Below are 23,608 nucleotides of genomic sequence, written 5' to 3'. Positions count from 1 at the left end.
TATAATTCTCAGCATCCTTAACAAACTACAGTTTATGGGATTCTCTCCATGACTGCTGAACTGGTGGTCTGCCGCAGTCAAAACAAAATTAAAAAATCCTTCCAGTAGCACCTTTGTTGTTGTTGTTTAGTTTAGTCATGTCCGACTCTTTGTGACCCCATGGACCAGAGCACGCCAGGCACTCCTGTCTTCCACTGCCTCCCGCAGTTTGGTCAAACATGCTGGTAGCTTCGAGAACACTATCCAACCATCTCGTCCTCTCTCGTCCCCTTCTCCTTGTGCCCTCCATCTTTCCCAACATCAGGGTCTTTTCCAGGGAGTCTTCTCTTCTCATGAGGTGGCCAAAGTATTGGAGCCTCAGCTTCACGATCTGTCTTTCCAGTGAGCACTCAGGGCTGATTTCCTTAAGAATGGATAGGTTTGATCTTCTTGCAGTCCATGGGACTCCTCCAGCACCATAATTCAAAAGCATCAATTCTTCGGCGATCAGCCTTCTTTATGGTCCAGCTCTCACTTCCATACATCACTACTGGGAAAACCATAGCTTTAACTATACGGACCTTTGTTGGCAAGGTGATGTCTCTACTTTTTAAGATGCTGTCTAGGTTTGTCATTGCTTTTCTCCCAAGAAGCAGGCGTCTTTTAATTTCGTGGCTGCTGTCACCATCTGCAGTGATCATGAAGCCCAAGAAAGTAAAATCTCTCACTGCCTCCATTTCTTCCCCTTCTATTTGCCAGGATGTGTTGAGACCAGTGGCCATGATCTTCATTTTTTGATGTTGAGCTTCAAACCATATTTTGCACTCTCCTCTTTCACCCTCACCTTAGAACCAACTAAGTTTGTAAAGCTGCTTTCAATGTATGGTGTGAGATATGACCGTAGGTAAATGTAGATATGGAACCCAGGAGAAAAAAGCTCAACAACTTTGGCTGACCCCCCAAACAAAAATCCTGGCTACGGCCATGTCCAGGAGCACCTAATTTTATAGTGCTGGGGAGAACTAAGGTGCTTCAGCCCTTCCTGGTGTAGAATCATAGAATCATAGAATCATAGAATCATAGAGTTGGAAGAGACCACAAGGGCCATCGAGTCCAACCCCCTGCCAAGCAGGAAACACCATCAGAGCACTCCTGACATATGGTTGTCAAGCCTCTGCTTAAAGACCTCCAAAGTAGGAGACTCCACCACACTCCTTGGCAGCAAATTCCACTGTCGAACAGCTCTTACTGTCAGGAAGTTCTTCCTAATGTTTAGGTGGAATCTTCTTTCTTGTAGTTTGGATCCATTGCTCCGTGTCCGCTTCTCTGGAGCAGCAGAAAACAACCTTTCTCCCTCCTCTATGTGACATCCTTTTATATATTTGAACATGGCTATCATATCACCCCTTAACCTCCTCTTCTCCAGGCTAAACATGCCCAGCTCCCTTAGCCGTTCCTCATAAGGCATCGTTTCCAGGCCTTTGACCATTTTGGTTGCCCTCCTCTGGACACGTTCCAGTTTGTCAGTGTCCTTCTTGAATTGTGGTGCCCAGAACTGGACACAGTACTCCAGGTGTGGTCTGACCAGAGCAGAATACAGTGGCACTATTACTTCCCTTGATCTAGATGCTATACTCCTATTGATGCAGCCCAGAATTGCATTGGCTTTTTTAGCTGCCGCGTCACACTGTTGGCTCATGTCAAGTTTGTGGTCAACCAAGACTCCTAGATCCTTTTCACATGTACTGCTCTCAAGCCAGGTGTCACCCATCTTGTATTTGTGCCTCTCATTTTTTTTGCCCAAGTGCAATACTTTACATTTCTCCCTGTTAAAATTCATTTTGTTTGTTTTTGCCCAGTTCTCTAATCTGTCAAGGTCGTTTTGAAGTGTGATCCTGTCCTCTGGGGTGTTAGCCACCCCTCCCAGTTTGGTGTCATCTGCAAATTTGATCAGGATGCCCTTGAGTCCATCATCCAAGTCGTTGATAAAGATGTTAAATAAGACCGGGCCCAAGACAGAACCCTGTGGCACCCCACTAGTCACTCTTCTCCAGGATGAAGAGGAACCATTGATGAGCACCCTTTGGGTTCGGTCAGTCAGCCAGTTACAAATCCACTGAGTGGTAGCAGAGTCAAGACCGCATTTTACCAGCTTCTTTACAAGAATATCATGGGGCACCTTGTCAAATGCCTTACTGAAATCAAGGTAGGCTATATCCACTGAGTTCCCTTCATCTACCAGGCTTGTAATTCTGTCAAAAAATGAGATCAGGTTAGTCTGACATGACTTATTTTTCAGAAATCCATGCTGACTATTGGTGATCACAGCATTCCTTTCTAGGTGCTCACAGACTGTTTGCTTAATGATCTGCTCCAGAATCTTCCCTGCTATTGATGTCAGACTGACTGGGCGGTAATTATTTGGGTCCTCTCTTTTCCCCTTTTTGAAAATAGGGACAACATTTGCCCTCCTCCAGTCTGCCGGGACTTCGCCTGTTCTCCAGGAATTCTCAAAGATGACTGCCAGTGGTTCTGAGATCACATCTGCCAGTTCTTTTAATACTCTTGGATGCAGTTCATCTGGCCCTGGAGACTTGAATACATCTAAACTAGCCAAATATTCTTGTACTGTCTCCTTAGTTATTCTGGGCTGTGTTTCCTTTGCTGAATCATTTGCTCCAAATTCTTCAGGTCGGGCATTGTTTTCTTTATCGGAGAAGACTGAGGCAAAGAAGGCATTGAGGAGTTCAGCCCTTTCTGTGTCCCCTGTTTGCATTTCACCATCTTCTCCTCTGAGTGACCCCACTGTTTCTTTGTTCTTCCTTTTGCTACGAACATACCCATAAAAGCCTTTTTTGTTGCTTTTAACCTCTCTAGCAAGCCTGAGTTCATTCTGTGCTTTAGCTTTTCTGACTTTGTGTCTACACGTGCTGGCTATTTGTTTGAATTCCTCTTTGGTGGTTTCCCCCCTTTTCCATTTTTTGTACACATCCTTTTTTAATCTTAATTCAGTTAAAAGTTCTTTAGATAGCCACCCTGGCTTCTTTAGGCACCTTCCATGTTTCCGTCTCATTGGTATTGCCTGACGTTGTGCTTTTACTATCTCCCTCTTAACAAACTCCCAGCCATCATGAACTCCCTTTCCTTTTAGTATTGCTGTCCATGGGATCTCACCCAGCACTTCCCTAAGTTTTATGAAGTCGGCTTTCTTAAAGTCAAGAAATTGAGTCCTAGTATGCTTGGCTGCTCCTTTCCGCTGTATAGTAAACTTCAGAAGAGCATGATCACTCGCGCCTAATGATCCTTCCACTTCTACCCCACTAACCAGGTCATCAACATTGGTTAGGACCAGATCTAAAATGGCTGTTCCTCTTGTTGCTTCTCCCACTTTCTGGACAATGAAGTTGTCTGCAAGGCCAGTGAGGAATCTGTTTGACCTTATGCTCTTGGCTGAGTTTGACGTCCAACAAATATCCGGGTAATTGAAGTCCCCCATTACTACTATCTCCCTTCCTTTTGCATGCTTGGCCATCTGTTCCAGGAAGGCATCATCTATGTCCTCCGTTTGGCTTGGGGATCTATAGTAAACTCCCACAATGAGGTCTCTGTTATTCTTCTCTCCCTTAATTTTGACCCAAATGCTCTCACATTGGCTTTGAGGTTCTAAATCTTGGATCTCTTCACAGGTATACACATCCCTGACATATAACGCCACTCCTCCTCCTTTCTTGTCTGGTCTGTTTCTCTGAAATAGATTGTATCCCCCCATTATTACATTCCAATCGTGGGACTTATCCCACCAGGTTTCAGTGATGCCTATTATGTCATATTTAGTTTGCTGTACCAAGAGCTCAAGCTCATCTTGTTTATTTCCCATGCTTTGCGCATTAGTGTACAGACATTGAAGTCCATTAATCATTCCCCCGTGTCTCTTATTTAAGGATTTTTTCCTCCCACCACTAGGTCTGCGTGCTGTTTGCTCCATTTGGTCTATGACATTTGGATGATCATCTTCATTAATTGATAGACTCCTACCTTCAGGAGCACTGTCTCCCTCCCCCACATTAGTCAGTTTAAAGCCCTCCTGATGAGATTTCTGAGATTTTTGGCAAAAACATTCCTCCCAACCGTTGTGAGGTGCAGCCCATCACTTGCCAGAAGTCCATCTTCAAGAAACTGCAGTCCGTGATCTAAGAATCCAAACCGTTCCTGTTTACACCATTTGCGAAGCCAGCTGTTCACTTCCACTATTTCCCCCTCTCTCCCTGGGCCACGTCGTTCAACTGGGAGGACAGACGAGATGACAATTTGTGCATTTAGTTGCTTCAATTTCCTGCCGAGAGCCTCGTAGTCTCTTTTGATCTTCTGGAGGCTATTGCTTGCAGTGTCATTGGTTCCCACATGAACCAAGAGGAAGGGGTATTTGTCAGTGGGTTTTATGATTCCTTGCAGTCGTTCAGTTACATCTTGAATCTTAGCCCCGGGGAGACAGCACACTTCCCGAGACATCTTGTCAGGCCCACAGATCACTGCTTCTGTTCCCCTCAGTAGGGAATCCCCTATCACCACTACACGCCTCCTCTTGGGTTTGGTCGGGGTTCTTCCGTGAGCTGTCCGTTCCAAGGTCGCCTGCACATTCCCTGAGGACTGGCTTTGCTGCTCGTCTTCATATACCTGATCGACTGTAATGAGGGAGAGATCCTCAAATGGAGTCTGCTCTTCGTCTTCCATGCTAGGGGAGAGGACCTCAAAGCGATTGTGTATTTCTAAACAATCAGAGTGAACCCTGGGCCTCCTACTTCTTTGAGTCACGTTTCTCCATATATCTGGCTCCTGTGTTGATGAACTAGCCTCCTTCTCAGGGGAGTCCCCTGTCTCCTCCTTGGTGGGGACGGTGTGCTCTGTTGCTTCCAAGAAGAGCTCCAGCTCTCTAATTCTTTGGAGCGTAGCTACACGTTCCTCCAGTTGCTGGACTTTGTCTTTTAAAAGGGCAATCAACATGCAATTGCTGCAGGTGAAGCTGCCTGCAACCTTTGGCAAGATGGCAAACATTGCGCAGGAATCGCAGGCGACTGCAGCTGTTCCCTCCCCTTCCATCTTGAGATCGTGTTGTTGGGGGTGGCTACAGAGGTCCTCCATCATAAAAAGCTTGAAGACAGGACAAATAACTTCGCCCACAAAAAAAAAAACCTAGGTCTCCCCCAACAAACGTTTGAGACTAGCTCCCCTAAATCTAAAAGATGGATATAACTGCGCGCGCCGCTAGGCGCGTGCCGCTGCCCTACAAACTCTGATAAGCTCCTCCCACAGCTAATCCCCTGCCTCAACAGAAACCCTGCCCCCTCTGACCTTTACACAGGGAAAACAGCTAATCAGCCACAAGAAACACACACACCATGTCTGTGTCTGTGAGATCAGTGGATGGACAATGGGAGCTGCTCTAAGTGTGCCAGTTGTTTTGCCGTACCAGCATTCCAGCTTGCCATGGGAGAGACCCCACTTCTACCTGCCAGGTGGCTGCTTTGGGGGTTCTCCTGACCCCCCCCGAAACCAGTCTTGGGGAATGTGGAGGGCATGCAGGGTAAGGTTACCAGACATCCCCGTTTCCCAGGGACAGTCCCCGGATTTACAGATCAGTCCCCTGACAAAATCCATCTATTCAGTAGGAAGTTGAAAAGTGTCCCCCGGAATCAGTTACCCACTAGGGGAGAACGGTTATGTAAGCTTTCAGAATATTTAGAATTAGCCAAATTGACAGATATAATAAGACAAAAACCAAAAAGTGAAGTGAAAAAAGAAGGGGAGTGCCTAAATGAATACCTTAAAAGCCAAGGTTCGAGGACAGAAATCTGGCTGAGTCTGGAATAACCTTGTGCAGTGAAAGGACAAGAAAGAGGGATTTATATTTAGATGTTAGGATAGAGATGATAAGGAAAACAGGAAAACAGGAAGATACAATGAGAGGTAAAGGAAGTGCTGTGGGATTGGTGGAAGTCAATGTTTGTTTTTCCTTTTTAGTGTTTACATTATTAATTTGTAAGATTTGGATTTGTTTTTTTAGTGCTTGTTTTTGTTTTTGTGTATTGTTATTTTTTGTTGTTTTATTGTTGTGTGAAAAATACTAATAAAATTTACTAAAAAAGAAAAGAAAAAAGTGTCCCCGGATTCATTGAAAAAAATCTGGTAACCTTAAGCAGGGGGAAGAGAGGGAGAAAGCCTCATTGTGCAAGCAGAAGTCCTTGCACTGGGCTTCCATTGGTGGGGCTGTTAAAATGAGTATAGTATAAGTTGGTGTTCTTCGGCTGCAGGTCCCTAGACGCTGTTGGACTACAATTCCCATCATCCCCAGCCAATTTAGCCAATGGTCATCGATGATGGGAGTTGCAGTTCTGGCAATGACCCAAAGTGGAAGAACACCACAGTAAGCAACAGTTTCAAAACAGAAGCTCCTTAATATCTCTGTCAATTTCATCCTGTTAAAAGCTTAGAGTGCAGAAGAGAAGGCACGGCAAGCATTATTTTGTTTAATAAAAGTGGGATATTTCTGGAGCAGAAATTATGAGAACAGAATGATCGGTAGGCAGAAAGCTGCAATGGCAGGAGCTACAGAATCCAGGGCCAGGACACGTAGGCGTAGAATATATGGGTGTGTTAGTTTTTTCAGAGAATTGAACGTACTTTGCTAAGTTATTGCTGCCCATGGTGTGCATACTCATCCCACTCTAGGATAAAGGAGATAAAAAAAATCCCAGAGTATCTAATTTTAATTCCTTTGTTTTGTTTTTGTTGGGCTGGTGTTGGTTAAATGTTTAGCTGGAGTTGGTGGTTATTTTAACTTGGGTGTAACTGTAAACTCTTTATTGTTGTTGTTACTGATTTCTATTGATTTATTGGTTTGTTTGTTGCTTGTGTAGGATATTTTGTTTTTTAATGTTTAATGTTTTGTTGCATTTCTGTATGTGTTGTAAGCTGCCCAGAGTGGCTGCGGAAACCTAGCCAGATGGATGGGATATAATTTTTTTAAAAATTAAACATTATCTCACCTAAGATCCAAACATTAAAATGGCAATCAGTGATCCCATGTGTTCAATCCACCTTCAGAAGCGAAGGCTAATCTCTAGAGTGTAGATGTGTTCTATGGTTGGGATAAAAGCCAGACTGCCCACAAATGAGAAGTCACTTTCTCTTTCTTAGTTCCATCTAAGAGGACACTGTTGTTGCTCGAGGATCACTGTGGCTAGGCATGGCTCACATTTGGCTACTTGCATCTTGCATTTTTCTCTGCTTCGTAGCAGGAGGTAAGCCCAACAACTAATAATAATAATAATAATTAGGGGTACGTATATCCTGATGCTGGGAAAGATGGAGGGCACAAGGAGAAGGGGACAACAGAGGACGAGATGGTTGGACAGTGTTCTCGAAGCTAATCAGCATGAGTGTGACCAAACTGCGGGAGGCAGTGGAAGACAGGAGTGCCTGGCGTGCTCTGGTCCATGGGGTCACGAAGAGTCAGACACAACTAAACAACTAAACAACAACAACAAAAATGCCCCAAAACATTTTGTGAATATAAGTTTGGCCTCATTGAGGGGCAATAGTTCAATATGAGTAGGAAAATGAGAGTACCCCTAAACATTTTTTTTAGAAAAAAGCACTATAATAATAATAATAATAATAATAATAATAATAATAATAATAATACATGGGGTGCCACTGGTCTGGGCATCATATCCCACTACCCTTTCCCCTATCCGTCACATACATTTAAAGTGTATTTAAAACACATGGCTTCCCCAAAGGATTCTTGGGACCTCTAATTTACCCCTTACGGTTTTTCAATTCTCTGCACTCTTAACAAACTCCAGTTCCCATGAGTCATTGAGGGAAGCCATGTGTTTCAAATGTATGAGCTACAAGACAACCCCCAATTTGCTTCTCCCCCTCAAGGTAAATTACAAGGTAATTTATTGTTTTTAATTGTAGAATTAGATCAGATAGCTTTGCCACTTGGTCCCAGGTGATATTGCAATATCTGTGAACAATACAAACGTACACTTACTCAGAATCTTCGCCATCAGCCGCCTTTCTGTAAATCGCCACTTTCATGCAGCCCATGATATCATGAGGACAACTACACATTCAAAATGCTTTTGAACTTGGGAAAGACAAATCGCTGTCAGAACTCAGTTTTCTTAAGGCTACCAGTCATTTCAATCCGTATCTCTTTCTTTTTTCTTTTCCTTCTCCTCCTGCGATGAGGCTACATTTTAATATTTTAATGTTTCAATATTTTAATGTTGTTTTTTAATGTTGTTTTTAAGTTGTAATCATTCAACTTGTTTTTATTATTGCTTGTAAGCTGCTCTGAGCCCGGCCTTGGCTGGGGAGGGCGGGGTATAAATAAAAATTACTATTATTATTGTTATTGTTATTATTATTGTAGACAGTTTGTATGGCACTTTGTATTTTATTGTACTGGTATACAGTGGTACCTCGGGTTACATGCGCTTCAGGTTACATACGCTTCAGGTTACACACTCCGCTAACCCAGAAATAGTGCTTCAGGTTAAGAACTTTGCTTCAGGATAAGAGCAGAAATCAGGCTCCGGCGGTGCGGCAGCAGCAGGAGGCCCCATTAGCTAAAGTGGTGCTTCAGGAGGTTAAGAACGGACCTCCGGAATGAATTAAGTACTTAATCCGAGGTACCACAGTACTGGTATAATTGCTGCACATTGCCTTGGTGATATGAAAACGTTTTAGGAAATAAACAGCAACTCATCTGAAAGGTTAACTCTGAAGGGGGGGAGGGAGAATGAGCACTCTAAGAATATGCAATTGCTTGGGCATATTGATTACATATTTGTCTGATATATTGTAATGGTTTGTTTTACGAAGTCCTGAGAATGTTCTTATGTCCGTATACACAAACTGAGTTGCTTTTTGGATTATGTTTTAAAATGCTTTAGCATTGGATCGTTAATGCTATTTAACACTGTCTTTGGGAGCCATTGTTACTCATTCCTGAGGAGCTAAAGCAGTTATATATATAAAAAGGTAGAGGTAAAGGACCCCTGGATGGTTAAGTCCAGTCAAAGGCGACTATGGGGTTGTGGCACTCATCTCACTTTCAGGCCGAGGGAGCTGGCTTTCCGGGTCATGCAGCCAGCATGACTAAACCGCTTCTGGAGCAATGGGACACCGTGATGGAAACCAGAGCTCACAGAAACGCTGTTTACCTTCCTGCCAGAGCGGTACCTATTTATCTACTTGCACTGGCGTGCTTTTGAGCTGCTAGGTTGCCAGGAGCTGGGACAGAGCAACGGGAGGTCACCCCGCCGAAGGGATTCAAACTGCCAACCTTCTGATCAGCAAGTCCAAGAGGCTGAGTGGTTTAGACCACAGCACCACCTGCTACAGTGCCTGTCACATCCTTGCACACGGCACTATGTCATGACATAGCAATGCGAACAGCACCGTGTCATGATATAGCTCCGTTTTCATGAGCATTGCTGGGTTAAGGAGAAAAGGAGGAGGAAGATAATATCTCTTTTCACTATCCAGCATCTAGATAAACTTGATCTGGAGACACTTGCTAATGTGGATCCTAGGAGCAACCGCATTATTATTTTTAATGCTCTTTCTTAATGACAGATGCTGTTGTCTGCCGACAGTGTGCTACCATGAGGCCATGGATACCATGCATGCCGTTAGGGAGAAGATGCGCTGCCATAAAGAACAAAATGATCTGCATAATCTTGAAAGTCTACAAAGGTAAGGTTTCTTGTCTTCTTAGCAACCTTGACCTTTTCCTTGCAAGCTAGCACTTATTTCAAGAGCATTGCTTTTGGGGAAAGTCATATTGTGTTGGCCTGTGGATTATAACAACAACAACCACAACAACAACAATTTATATCCTGCCCATCTGGCTGGGCTTCCCCAGCCACTCTGGGCGGCTTTCAACAAAATATTAAAATACAGTAATGCATCAAACATTAAAAGCTTCCCTAAACAGGGCTGCCTTCAGATGTCTTCTAAAAGTCTGGTAGTTGTTGTTCTCTTTGACATCTGGTGGGAGGGCGTTCCACAGGGTGTGTGCCACTACCAAGAAGGCCCTCTGCTGGGTTCCCTGTAACTTGGCTTCTCGCAGTGAGGGAACCTCCAGAAGGCCCTCGGCGCTGGACCTCAGTGTCTAGGTAGAACAATGGGGCTGGAGATGCTCCTTCAGATATGAATACAGCTGCCACTGGGGCATCAAGCCCCTGGGTGGCTTTAGATAGGTCGGGACTCACAGCTAGGCCTAGTCTACTGACGAACGAAGGTGAGGCACCCACCTTGAATGGTGGAAGAAGTCCAAGAGGTGGTGCCTGCCTCACCTCCGCCACTCACCCCCCTCCACCGCCAGTGGAGAAGTAGCGGCTAGTGTGTCGTGGGCAGCAGGGTGGGGTGGCGGCACGTTCCTGTTTCACCTCAAGCAGAACATGAATAACAACACGAATCAAAATGCTTTCCTTTCTCCCCCTGCCTCTTCCCACCACCCCAGGTTTCCAGCTGTGGCAGAAGGTCATGGGCTGCACGAATGTGGATGACAACAGGTGTGACCAATGGAATTTTGACAAGCGCACTGGCAAAGTGTACACATTCTCCTGTTGCGCCGATAAAAATTATTGCACTCAGCAATAATAGATGGCAGTGTTGCGTGTCTTAGTTCTTTGTGTGACGTTGAGAGAAGAACGAAGAGGGGCCGAAGCGACCAGAAGTCTTTCAGTTAATTAACAGATGCCGAAAAAGTGAGTGTTTGTTCAGCCGTCAGTCACGCCATCTCCCATGGACACCGTGAGGGCCACAAACCTAGGCAGCTTTAAACAAATCCAGCGGCCACCATTCACCATGGCCACATGCTACTTAAAGGGCCAGAGGCAAATATGAGCTGTTGAGGATCATAAGTGGAAGAATGTTTCTGTGGTCATGTGGGCTGCCTTTAGACCTATGGTTGGCACTGTAAGGAGAACAATGGCTGGACCTGAGAGGCCCGTGGTCCGATTCGGCAGTGCTCTTCTTTTTATGCTTTTATTCTCTGGGATAGCTCAGTCAGTAGAGCATGAGACTTTTAATCTCAAGGTCATGGGTTTGAGCCTGACGTTGTGCAAAATAACCCTGCATTGCAGAGGTTTGGACCAGATGACTCCATGGTTCCTCCCTTCTATAGCTAAGCATGTGGCCCTTTCTTTATTTGAGATTTCCATTTGCCACCACGGGCAGGGAAACGGGGAGAATGCAAACACTGGGAGCAAAGTCCTCTCTTGTTGTATTGGGTGGCCACGTTGATGTGGAAACTGGAAGAGTAATTATAGCCCACTTGGAATCTGTGACCCCCCCCCTTAAGCCAAGCTGCATTAGGGAATGTGGAAGAATAGGCTGATTTGTGGCTCGACAGACTCCAGCCAATCAATTCTGCCCACGGCCAGTTTCTGCTTCCAACATGCAGTTACAGTGTGATCTTGGTTCCCTTTAGGGGTTTGCAAATTACATATGTGCAGAGCAGCAAATTAAGCACTGGGTTACCTTCCCCCTGACCTAGGTAAAGGGTAAAGGGACCCCTAAACATTAGATCCAGTCGTGGACGACTCTGGGGTTGCGGTGTTCATCTCGCTTTATTGGCCGAGGGAGCTGGCGTACAGCTTCTGGGTCATGTGGCCAGCATGACTAAGCCGCTTCTGGCAAACCAGAGCAGTGCACAGAAACGCCATTTACCTTCCCACCGGAGCGGTACCTATTTATCTATTTGCACTTTGATGTGCTTTCAAACTGCTAGGTTGGCAGGAGCAGGGACTGAGCAATGGGAGCTCACCCCGTTAGGGGATTTGAACCGCCGACCTTCTGATCGGCAAGCTGTAGGCTCTGTGGTTTAACCCACAGCGCCACCCACATCCCTCTGCCCCTGACCTGCAGATATAGAAAAAGAGAGAGACTGTCGCTGAACACATGTCCTTTAGTTTTAAAATTGTTGATGGGATTGTGGCACAACCGAGTCCAGTCAATCAGTGCTACCTACAACCAGTTTTCGCTGCCAGCTTGCAGACCTGGTTTTCTAAGATGAAACTACTGGAGAAGAAGAGATACATTTAAATGAAGCACAGCGAGACTCTTTACAAACTGGTCCCATTCGTCTACAAACTATATATTTGGTCTCATGGCCAAAGTAAATGTGATACTAAACACACATCATTAGAACACCCAGTTTGTCATGGGGTTTGTAGGATTTCATTGGGACTGCTGTCCTCCATACATGCATGTCCCCAATGCTGGTAATAGCATTCTAAGCTGCTTCCCTGAAGGTTTACAATGTGGAAATAGGCAATACCCCCCCCCCCAAAGTAACTTTCTTAAACCAAATAAAACCAAACAAAGTTTCATAAAATGGATCAAATACACCCGGGACAATTATTTTTCTGCACCACAGATTACATCTCAAACAGTATCCAATGCATGACAAATCCATCATATATCATCCAAAACCAGTTTGAAGGCCATATCGTGATATCGTGATTTCATATTTTTTGTCCTGGCAATAAAGGTAAAGGTAAAGGGACCCCTGGCCATTAGTCCAGTCGTGGCCGACTCTGGGGTTGCAGCGCTCATTTCGCTTTATTGGCCGAGGGAGCCGGTGTACAGCTTCCGGGTCATGTGGCCAGCATGACTAAGCCACTTCTGGCGAACCAGAGCAGCGCACGGAAATGCCGTTTACCTTCCTGCTGGAGCGGTACCTATTTATCTACTTGCACTTTGACTTGCTTTCGAACTGCTAGGTTGGCAGGAGCAGGGACCGAGCAACGGCAGCTCATCCCGTCGTGGGGATTCGAACCGCCAACCTTCTGATCGGCAATTCCTAGGCTCTGTGGTTTAACCCACAGTGCCACCATGTAACATATCACAAATCATTGTGTGTGTGTGGGGGGGGGGGGGCTATGCAAAAAACACAATGTGGGAAAACCCATGAAGTCAGCCAATGTTTCTATCGATTGCTGCAGTAAATCACAAAAGCAGGTGCTGGCAAAAATCACGATGCAGGAAAGGCCATGAAGCTGGCCAATAATATAATAATATTTCCCCAGCCACTCTGGGCAGTTCCCAATCATATATTATAAACACAATACAGCATTAAACATAAAAAACTTCCCTAAACAGCGCTGCCTTCAAATGTCTTCTAAAAGTCAGATAGTTGTTTATTTCCTTGACATCTGATAGGAGGGCGTTCCACAGGGCAGGCGCCACTACCAAGAAGGCCCTCTCCCTGGTTCCCCGTAACCTCGCTTCTCGCAGTGAGGGAACCACCAGAAGGCCCTCGGCGCTGGATCTCAGTGTCTCTACATAGCTCCATCCATATTTCAGAGATCGTGATAGATTGGTATATCGCGATCATAGAATCATAGAATCATAGAATCATAGAGTTGGAAGAGACCACAAGGGCCATCGAGTCCAACCCCCTGCGAAGCAGGAAACACCATCAGAGCACTCCTGACATATGGTTGTCAAGCCTTTGGCGATGTTTAGCTGGTAGTTGATAGCTCTGTTGGTAGAGCATGAGACTCTTAATCTCAGGGTAGTGGGTTCAAGCCCCACACTGTGTGAAAGATTCTTGCATTGCAGGGTGTCAGACTAGATGTCCTTCTTGGTTCCTTCCAGCTCTACAGTTCTATGAAATATACCAGTATACTGAAAAACGAGATATCACCCAGTCCTGGTTACCACATTCTGCACAACAGTACAGTGGTACCTCGGGTTACATACACTTTAGGTTACAGACTCTGCTACCCCAGAAATATTGCTTCAGGTTAAGAACTTTGCTTCAGGATGAGAACAGAAATTGTGCTCCGGCGGTGCAACGGCAGCAGGAGGCCCCATCAGCTAAAGTGGTGCTTCAGGTTAAGAACAGTTTCAGGTTAAGAACGGAGCTCCGGAATGAATTAAGTACTTAACCCGAGGTACCACTGTAACCACAACAGTAACCACAATCAGTGCTATTTTTCTAGAAAAGAAACTCGCCACAAACCCCTCCCTTGTTCTCTTATAATGGCAGTGGCGCCCATCGGAGGTGCTGGAACTGAGTTCCGGCAAGTTCCGGCAGAAAAAAAAAAGCCCTGACCACAATCGCCTAGATGCAGCGGGGGACAATATGGATGCACACACTAGCTCTGCCCCCTCCGCCACAATTCTTTACCTTCCAACTCATTGAAGGGAAGCATCTGAACTGGAAGTCTTTTATATCCAGGGATATCAAATGAAAGAACACAGAAGCAACTGATCTGCTCAGTGCTGGAATATAGGAAGCTGCCTTAATACTGAGTCAGATTATTGGTTCTGCTATCTCAGTATTCTCTGCAGTGAATGTCAGGCAGGAATGTCTCTCAACTTTACCTGGAGAAGCTGGAAAATGAACCTAAGGACCTTGTGCAGATGCTCCCTCACGTTTATTCCTCTTTCCCATAAACCACTTACAGATTTGTTTATTATGTTAAGCAATATATTTTAAAATAAAGAAACAAGTAAAAAAAAAAAAGGAAAGGAAAGATGTACAGTACAGGGTGGGAGAGGAGATGTTGCGTATCATTTTTCAGGAGAAGAACAGCTGGGCGGCCATCTGTCATTGATGCTTTAACTGAGATTCTCGCATTGCAGGGGGTTGGACTAAATAACAACAACAACAACATTTTATTTTTATCCTGCCCTCCCCAGCCGAAGCCGGGCTCAGAGCGGCTAACAACAGTAAAAAAAACACAGTTTACATAAAATCACAATCAATTAACTGAAATACCGTATTTTTCACCCTATAGGACACACTTTTCCCCCTCCAAAAATGAAGGGGAAATGTGTGTGCGTCCTATGGGGCGAATGCAGGCTTTCACTGAAGCCTGGAGAGCAAGAGGGGTTGGTGCTCACCGACCCCTCTCACTCTCCAGGTTTCAGGAAGTTATCCACAAGCCTGAGGAGCCCGCGGGAGTTCCCGCCCGGCTCCCTAGGCTTGCGGATAGCAGCCTGCATTCCAAAACCCAGGGCTTGAGCTCAGTGCACCCCAGGCTTCGGGCTTCGCGCAGCTCTCCGCAAGCCATGGGAGCCTGGCGCGACTTCGCTCCGGGCTCCCATGGCTTGCGGAGAGCTGCCTGTTCTGGGGGCTGGGGTCGGGGGACGCTCGGGCTTCCCCCGCCCCAGCCCTATGCCTGGCGGGGGAAAAAAGTAATTTCCCCCCTTTATTTCCCCCCCCCCCAAAAAAAACTAGGTGCACCCTATGGGGCGAAAAATACGGGTACATTCTAAAATCAATTCATTAATTAAAATCAATTCAGAGTCAAATTAATGGCAATCATTGGGCTAGAGTTCTATGAGGATTACAGAAGGAGAGAGTGTGCCTTGGCCAAAGGCTTGGTGGAACAGCTCTGTCTTTCAGGCCCGTGCAGAAAGATGTCAAGTCCCGCAGGGCCCTATAGTCTCTTGTGACAAAGCGTTCCACCAGATCGGGGCCACAGCCGAAAAAGCCCTGGCTCTGGTTGAGGCCAGCCTAACCTCCCTGTGGCCTGGGACCTTCAAGATGTTTTTATTTGTAGACCATAAGATCCTCCGTGGGACATGCCAGGAGAGGCGGTCCCGTAGGTACGAGGGTCCTAGATGACCCATGGGGGTCCCTTAAAATTCTACAGTTCTATGATTCTATGATTTGGGGACAGTGGAATCAGAAGGCAGAATGTCGCAATGCCAGCATCCACAGGATCCAGGACCGGTTGGACATGTAGGCAAAGAAAATAGGAATGTATTTGATCTTGTTCAGAGAACTGAATGTACCCTCACCCCACTCTATGATAAGGGAGTTCTAAGACTCCCAGAGTAATGTGTGCCAGCCGGTTTGTGTGCACATGCTGTGATCTCGACTATGATTCAAACGTTCAAAAGGTTTTCTGTGATCTTAAGGCCCACGTCACCTACAACCCACCTTCAGAAGTGAGGGCTAATCTCTGGAGCATAGATGTGTTCTGTTATTGGGATAAAACCAGTTTGCCCACAAATGAGAAGTCGCTTTCTCTCTGTTGGCGTCAACAGGACACAGCTTCTACTTGAGGACCGCCGAAAGCTAGCCATGGCTCGTATTGGGCTACTTGCCTCCTGTTTTTCCTCTGCTTACTTGCAGGAGGTAAGCCCAACCAACGTTGTGGCTCTGTAAGGGTTAACCGATGCCTGTTTTAAACTCTTTTCCATGGCTTATATTGTACCGTTTTATGTTGTGTTCCGGTAAACTGGTTTGATGTATTTTTTAATGACATAATGGGATATAAGTATTTTTATATTTAAATAATAAATTAGAGGTAAAGGTAAAGGACCCCTGGACGTTAAGTCCAGTCAAAGGCAACTATGGGGTTGTGGCGCTCATCTTGCTTTCAGCCGAGGGAGCCGGCGTTTGTCCACAAACAGCTTTCTGGGTCATGTGGCCAGCAGGACTAAACCTCTTCTGGCACAACGGAACACTGTGATGGAAACCAGAGCGCGCGGAAATGCTGTTTACCTTCCTGCCACAGCAGTACCTATTTATCTACTTGCACTGGAGTGCTTTCGAACTGCTAGGTTAGCAGGAGCTGGGACAGAGGAATGGGAGCTCACTCCGTGGCAGGGATTCGAACCACCAACCTTCCAGTTGGCAAGGCCAAGAGGCTCAGTGGTTTAGACCACAGCGCCACCAGCGTCCCTGGTGATGCTGGTCCTCATTTTCAGTGTTGGAGATAGTATACCCCTGGATACCTGTTTGCTAGGAGTCACAGGTAGGGAGAAAGCCAACACTCTCTGATCCTGCTTGGGGGCTTGCCATAGGCATCCCATAGGCCACTGTGAGAAAAGGATGGTTCTTTGGATAGAAACATGGAAGAACAGCTCAGTTGGTTAGAGCGTGGTGCTGATAACACCAAGGTCGCAGGTTTGATCCCCTTAAGGGGCATTTGCACATTCCTGCATTGCAGGGGGTTGGACTAGATCAGGCATCCCCAACCTGCAACCCTCCAGATGTTTTGGCCTACAGCTCCCATGATTCCTAGCTAACAGGACCAGTGGTCAGGGGTGATGGGAATTGTAGTCCAAAACATCTGGAGGGCCGAAGGTTGGGGATGCCTGGACTAGATGATCCTCAGGATTCTTTCCAACTCTATGATTCTGTGACTTTTTCCTCTTCTCTTTTTTTTAAAAAAATTATTTTTATTCAATTTTTCCAATACAAAATTTATACAATTCATACATCTTTTTAAAAAAATATCCATTCTCAATTTGACTTCCATCAACTTGACTGATACTCCTTCCCTTCTTAATTTCTTACACATTTCTAAATCCTTGCTTCCATTATTTTTATAGATTAAATCTTATCTTACTCACATTTTAACATTTCTTCTTACAGAGCTTCATTAAAGCTTACAAGCGTTATTTGATTATCACTTAATTTATGCATATACTCTGTAAATTTTCCCCAATCTTCTATAAATCTATGATCTCGTCAATTTCGGATCCTTCCCGTCAGTCTATCAAGTTCTGCATAGTCTGTCATCTTCATTCTCCATTCGTCTAGTGTAGGTAGCTCCTCTTGCTTCCATTTCTGAGCCATCAATATCGACTTTTTCCTCTTCTCAATTAAGATGGGAAATCAATAGGAAATGGGTCTGGAAGGGAAGGGAATAGGGTATGAACTAATGAACATGCAAGAAGTACGGTAAGTACAGTGGTACCTCGGGTTAAGTACTTAATTCGTTCCGGAGGTCCGTTCTTAACCTGAAACTGTTCTTGACCTGAAGCACCACTTTAGCTAATGGGGCCTCCTGCTGCTGCTGCGCTGCCGGAGCACGATTTCTGTTCTCATCCTGAAGCAAAGGTCTTAACCTGAAGCACTATTTCTGGGTTATGTAGTGCTGAAGTGTATGTAACCTGAAGCGTCAGTATCCCGAGGTACCACTGTAATTATGGATTATTATTACCTTACTAAGGGAACTTCTTGGAGATAAAATCGAATACACTGGGCCGGAGGAAGAATATTCTGAGTCTCTAGTGATAACAACAATTGAAGAGCACTTTTTGGACCTTTTGCGTGGAAAGGAAAACGAACAAATTTGGAGACTGAAGATTGAGGAAGCACCGCCTAACAGATTGAGGAATACCCGGACCTTGTCTTGGAGTTCTGAATGCTTTGAATAATCTGAATATACATAATGGACCGATGGAGAATCGGAAGTCCTTTCTATCTCTTTACCTTATGCCTCTTTCTCTCTCTCCTTTTTATTATATTTAGCTTTTGTGCTTTTTGTTTTTGGTTGATTTCATTTTTGTTTAAGTTGTATTTCGTTTTCTGATGTCCTCTACTCTGAGTTGAGGAAGATGCTCACAGGAAGGTCAGGGAGGACTGACGAAGGACCTTGCGTGAGAGGCAGGGAAGGGAAGAACTCCCAGGGTGGGAGAAGCAATGGAAGCTCCCAGGTGAGAGCTGGGAGGGTCCACACTCTTTTGTGCGAGATAAGGGTCAAGATCTACTCCTAATACAGGACTCTCTCTTTTCCCTCCTCTTTTCTCTCTTTGTTTTCTCTTTGTTTTCTCTATTTTAATTTAGATTCATTTTTTAAATTGTATTATATGCTGAAAACTTTCAATAAAAATTCAGGTTTTTTTATTTTTTTTAAGTTACACAATGTTTGCAGTAAGGAATCCCTCCGTCCACACAAATGCTGGACCAAAACCTCTTCCCCAACCCCCGGCTTCCAAAAATAGTCTCCTGCGAAAAAGAGGGGCTATTTGTTTTTCTTTTATGCTTTCCGGGGGGAGGGGGGTTCGGATGAATTTATTTGACATTTTTCAGAGCAGTAAAGGTAAAGGGACCCCTGACCATTAGGTCCAGTCGTGACCGACTCTGGGGTTGCGCGCTCATCTCGCTCTATAGGCCAAGGGAGCCGGCGTTTGTCCGCAGACAGCTTCCGGGTCATGTGGCCAGCATGACTAAGCCGCTTCTGGTGAACCAGAGCAGCGCACGGAAACACCGTTTACCTTCGCGCCGGAGCGGTACCTATTTATCTACTTGCACTTTGACATGCTTTAGAACTGCTAGGTTGGCAGGAGCAGGGACCGAGCAACGGGAGCTCACCCCGTTGCGGGGATTCGAACCACCCACCTTCTGATCGGCAAGTCCTAGGCTCTGTGGTTTAACCCACAGCGTCACCCACGTACCATTTCCAGAGCAGAGTTCCAGTCAAATCAAACTCCTTGAAGATAAGCCTGCCTGTTGTTTTATAATTGTCCATAAATAGGTTTGTATTTTTTGGGGAGAGCCAGACACCTAAATATTTTATTTTCTTTACCACTGTTATTTCCGTTTTGCTTTGTAACTGATCTATTTGTTCCCCATTCATATTTTTTACCATCGTTTTTGTTTTATGCTTGTTAATTTTCAGTCCTGCCAACAAACCAAATTCTTAATTACTTTTAATGCTCCCGCTGTCGAGATTTGTGGCTCCTGTAATGTCAAAACTATATTGTCAGCGAAGGCTTTGACCTTGTATTCTTTTCCTCCACACTTTATCCCTGTAATTCTTTCTGTCTCTCTTATATTTTGAAGTAATACTTGCAGTATTTGTTTTTGTCTTATGCTTTCCAGGGGGGGGGGTTGGATGAATTTATTTGACATTTTCCAGAGCAGAGTTCCAGTCAAAGCAAACTCCTTGAAGATGGGCCTGCCTGGCAAGCTGTTGTGTTCCATCATGGAAGGAAGTCAAGATATAGGTATGGAAAACATATGCATTGCAGGGGGTTGGACTAGATGACCCTCGGGGTCCCTTCCAACTCTACCATTCATTGAAAACAGCAGCATCCAGATGCAAGAAGGAATGAGCAGCAGACTTTGTGTGTGTGGAGGGGGGAAGGCGGACTCCATGATTTGCAGCACTACCAAAACAAGCCCTTTAAAAAATCCAAATAGGGATTTCCTTCCTTCTTTTTCTTTTAAGAATGGGGCAGACCCATTGGTGTCCATTATTAAGGACAGTCAGTCCTCTATTATGAATAAACAAGAAAGCAAATGAGAGATACATACCAGCAGTTGCCAGTCTCAGAAGAGCCAAGATTTAGGGAGTGGGAGGATGTTTCAATATTTCACTTGGGAGGGTCTTACATTCCATAGACCAGCAACGATCCTTTGGCTCATCGCCAAGAGAACATGTTGATCTTTGGAGTGTAGGTGTAGATTTTTTAAAAAATAAACAACAACAATCACAACAACCACCGAGCAATAGTTTCATTCAGTCTGTCAAATGGGGAACATGCTCTTCCTCAGGGCTCGGGGGCCAGTCGTGTTCTGGCCATGGCTGCTTGTAGTCTATGTTTTCCTCTGCCTCATACCAGAAGACCTGTCAAAAGGTAAGGTGACGTCTGCTGGCCAGTGACATGTTCTATTACTCCCCCCTCCACTTTCTTGTCTCTTCTTAAAAAGCGACAAATCCCCAAGCTGCTTTCTGAATTTGGAAGATAATTTGCAAGAGTGATGTTACATTTCTGCAGAGACATTTTCAGGGGAGGAAGAAAAAACAAACAACTAGCTGAGGACAGGTTTGCTGCCTTTGGAGAGCGCACACATATTGGGATGTTAGAAGAGGAAAAGGATTTTCTATTTATCTTACATTGCAACATTTAGCTAAATATTCTTTGAATTTCTTCCAATCCTCTTGTGTCTCCTTTCTGGTCGTGGATTCTTCCAGTCAGGTCGGCCAGCTCCAAAAAGTCCAACATCTTCATCTGCCATTCTTCTACTGTTGGTATTGATCCATATTATTCCTCACTGTTGCTTTTTTATGTTTGCAAACAGCACATGATTGTTCTGTTACATTGTTTTGATATTTTCTTTGCCATTGAAATGAATGTATGTTGCAAAAATGGTTCCGCAATTTATGTAGCTTACTTTGAACAGCGGCGAATGAGATGACTAACACAGCACTTGGCAGAAACTGAACCACAGCACAGCGGAAACAGCTCTGGTTGTGATGGGTATGGGTTGGAATGCAAACTGCTGCCATTTTACACCCCTACAGACTTACGCTCCATGGAGGCGAAGGTGGCTCACTGTTAGCATGATGTTGATTGACTTTCAATGTACTTGTTGTGGTGATGTGTGCAAGAGGTGGAGGGGCTTGCAGATTGCGTGGGAATCTAAAAAAATATACATCTCTCTGTGATCAGAGGCACATTGATGTCCTCTTCCCCCTGAGGTTCGTTTTAGTAAAGGTCATTGTGGCATGATTAGAAAGGTTTTGCCCAATATTATCCTGAAACAATTAGCTTTATTCAACCAAACTGGATGCCTGCTACCTAAGTTCATGGCAATTATGTGCTTTTATGGGGAAATATCAAGTCATGCTTTGAGGGAACAGTGTCCCTTTTTGTGTGTGTGTGTGGGGGGGAACATCCCCTTAGGTTGGGATCACCAAAGTTACAGGTGACAATAGCTTCCAATTCTTAAAATACAATTTTTGAAAATGTACCCAAGGAAAAAAGTGTCCCTCTACCCTGGTGATAGTCCAAGAGAGTTATTCCAGTATGTTTCTGAGCACAATTCAAAGTGTTGGTGCTGACCTTTTTTAAGCCCTAAAAGGCCTCGGCCCAGTATACCTGAAGGAGCATCTCCACCCCCATTGTTCTGCCTGGACACTGAGGTCCAGCTCCGAGGGCTTCTGGTGGTTCCCTTACTGCAAGAAGTGAGGTTACAGGGAACCAGGTGGAGGGCCTTCTTGGTAGTGGCACCTGCCCTGTGGAACACCCTCCTACCAGATGTCACGGCAATAAACAATTATCTGACTTTTAGAAGATATCTGAAGGCAGCCCTATTTAGGGAAGTTTTTAATGTTTGATGTTGTTGCTTGTTGATTATTGTTATTGGGAGCCGCACAGAGTGGCTGGGGCAACCCAGCCAGATGGGTGGGGTATGTATGTATGTATGTATAAATAAATATTATTATTATCATTATTCCATGGTCAGTTTGAAGCTGCAATTCTGGTAGCAAGCCCCACCGAACTCTACAGGACTTGCTTCTGAGTATACACATATAGAACCCTTCCTACGTACTCCTCAGGCAGTACTATAAAAAAGATAAAATTGGTGCGGTGAGCATTCAAGGTAAGAACAATGCGTTTAGGCAGGGAGACGCTGCAATAAAATATGTCTCTGTCTCTTTAACAGCAGATGGCTTGGTCTGCCGGCAGTGTCTCTCTATGTGGCCAATGTCACCGTGCATTCCATTTAAAAATTTCTGCCAAGTCCGTGGTGGTGCCTGCTTCACCCTGAAAGTCTTGGGGGGTAAGGAGCCTTTCTGGAGGTCGTGCATTCTCTAAGCGCCACCCTTTTATAGAATTGGCTGTGTTGGACGCAGTCCCAGGCATCCCTTGAACTATGCTGTTTCAAAGAGCTGGAATTGAAAGCAAGCCTCACATGTTATCCAATGAGATAACATTGGTGGAGTCCACCCACTGAGGTCACTGAACTTAATTTCAGTGGGTCTACACTGAGTATGAGTTGCCTGGATATCACCAAATATTTTTATGCCAATCTGGTAAGGCAGGCCGTTTTCAAAATTATGCACATCCCAATATAATTCCTCTCCACACTGGAGAGCCAGTGTGGTGTAGTGGTTAAGAGCAGTGGACTTGTAATCTGGTGAACCGGGTTCTATTCCCTGCTCCTCCACATGCAGCTGCTGGGTGACCTTGGGCTAGTCACACTTCTCTGAAGTCTCTCAGCCCCACTCACCTCACAGAGTGTTTGTTGCAGGGGAGGAAGGGAAAGGAAATTGTTAGCCGTTTTGAGACTCCTTAAGGGGAATGAAAGGCGGGGTATCAAGTCCAAACTCTTCTTTTTTATTATTGTCTTTATACCGATCATCAGTGAAGATGTTATTGGTTATTATGTATATTCAGTCTTATGGTTTCTTGGCACTAACGCTGGATGGTGTTGCTGTTTTTCAAAGCAGCTTTGATGGCTAACAATTCATTTCCTCCAGTTCCATAGTTAATTTATGTCCTTTCATGTAGGCTCCCGTCTCTTTTGTAAAACTGTAATATGCCTTACATTGATGGTATAGTACAACTTATTACATTCTCTAGAAAGGAATTGCGATAGTCCTTAGGGGGGGGGGAAGGTTTATATGACACACACGACAACATATTTATGCTAAGTAAGCTGCACATTGTGGTGTTACGTTGGTCACAATAAATGTTGCATGTAAAACATATTTCAGGTAACATCTCGTCACGTTTTCTTAATGCTATGAACCTCAAAGAAGAGATTAAAATTTAAAAATGTAGATTTTTTTCTTCATTTGTTGTGTGCGGGGGGGGGGGAGAGGTGTTTTTGTGACCAATGCAACATGCTCACCCAACTAAGCTCATCCAATTTTATTCCTAACATAAACATTATTGTCAGTTCACTAAATGTGAAACCAAAACTTTCAGTACAGTAAAGGGTCATTAAACTATTGTCTGTTTCCTTGGAGAGGTCTTTAACTAATCTTTAGAAAAGAAGCAGAGAGATTCTGAGTCATCTTGTATGTCATGCTCCTGGTTGCTTTACTCATGTGTAAAA

The 23,608-nt window shown here is 44.8% G+C and overlaps 1 protein-coding gene across 5 annotated transcripts in view; it reads left to right on the top strand.

Moving 5' to 3' along the window:
* LOC308581163 (uncharacterized protein) overlaps window positions 1-23,608 on the top strand; it is a 58,614-nt gene that overhangs the window by 32,756 nt on the left and 2,250 nt on the right. The window contains exons 1-4 of one of the 5 annotated variants that reach the window (XM_081183680.1): window positions 16,041-16,159; window positions 17,985-18,471; window positions 19,677-19,764; window positions 22,211-22,327. In XM_081183680.1, coding sequence (XP_081039806.1) covers window positions 18,373-18,471; window positions 19,677-19,764; window positions 22,211-22,327 — 304 coding nt within the window. In that variant the 5' untranslated portion in view covers window positions 16,041-16,159; window positions 17,985-18,372. The other 4 variants (XR_014004880.1, XM_081183679.1, XR_014004881.1 and 1 more) reach the window with 4 other exon arrangements.

The sequence above is a fragment of the Podarcis bocagei genome, assembly GCF_964188305.1.
Source record: "Podarcis bocagei genome assembly, chromosome: 2".
Taxonomy (NCBI): Eukaryota; Metazoa; Chordata; class Lepidosauria; order Squamata; family Lacertidae; genus Podarcis; species Podarcis bocagei.
The sequence above is the reverse complement of the archived record's forward strand: the minus strand, read 5'-3'. Positions and strand labels throughout refer to the sequence as shown.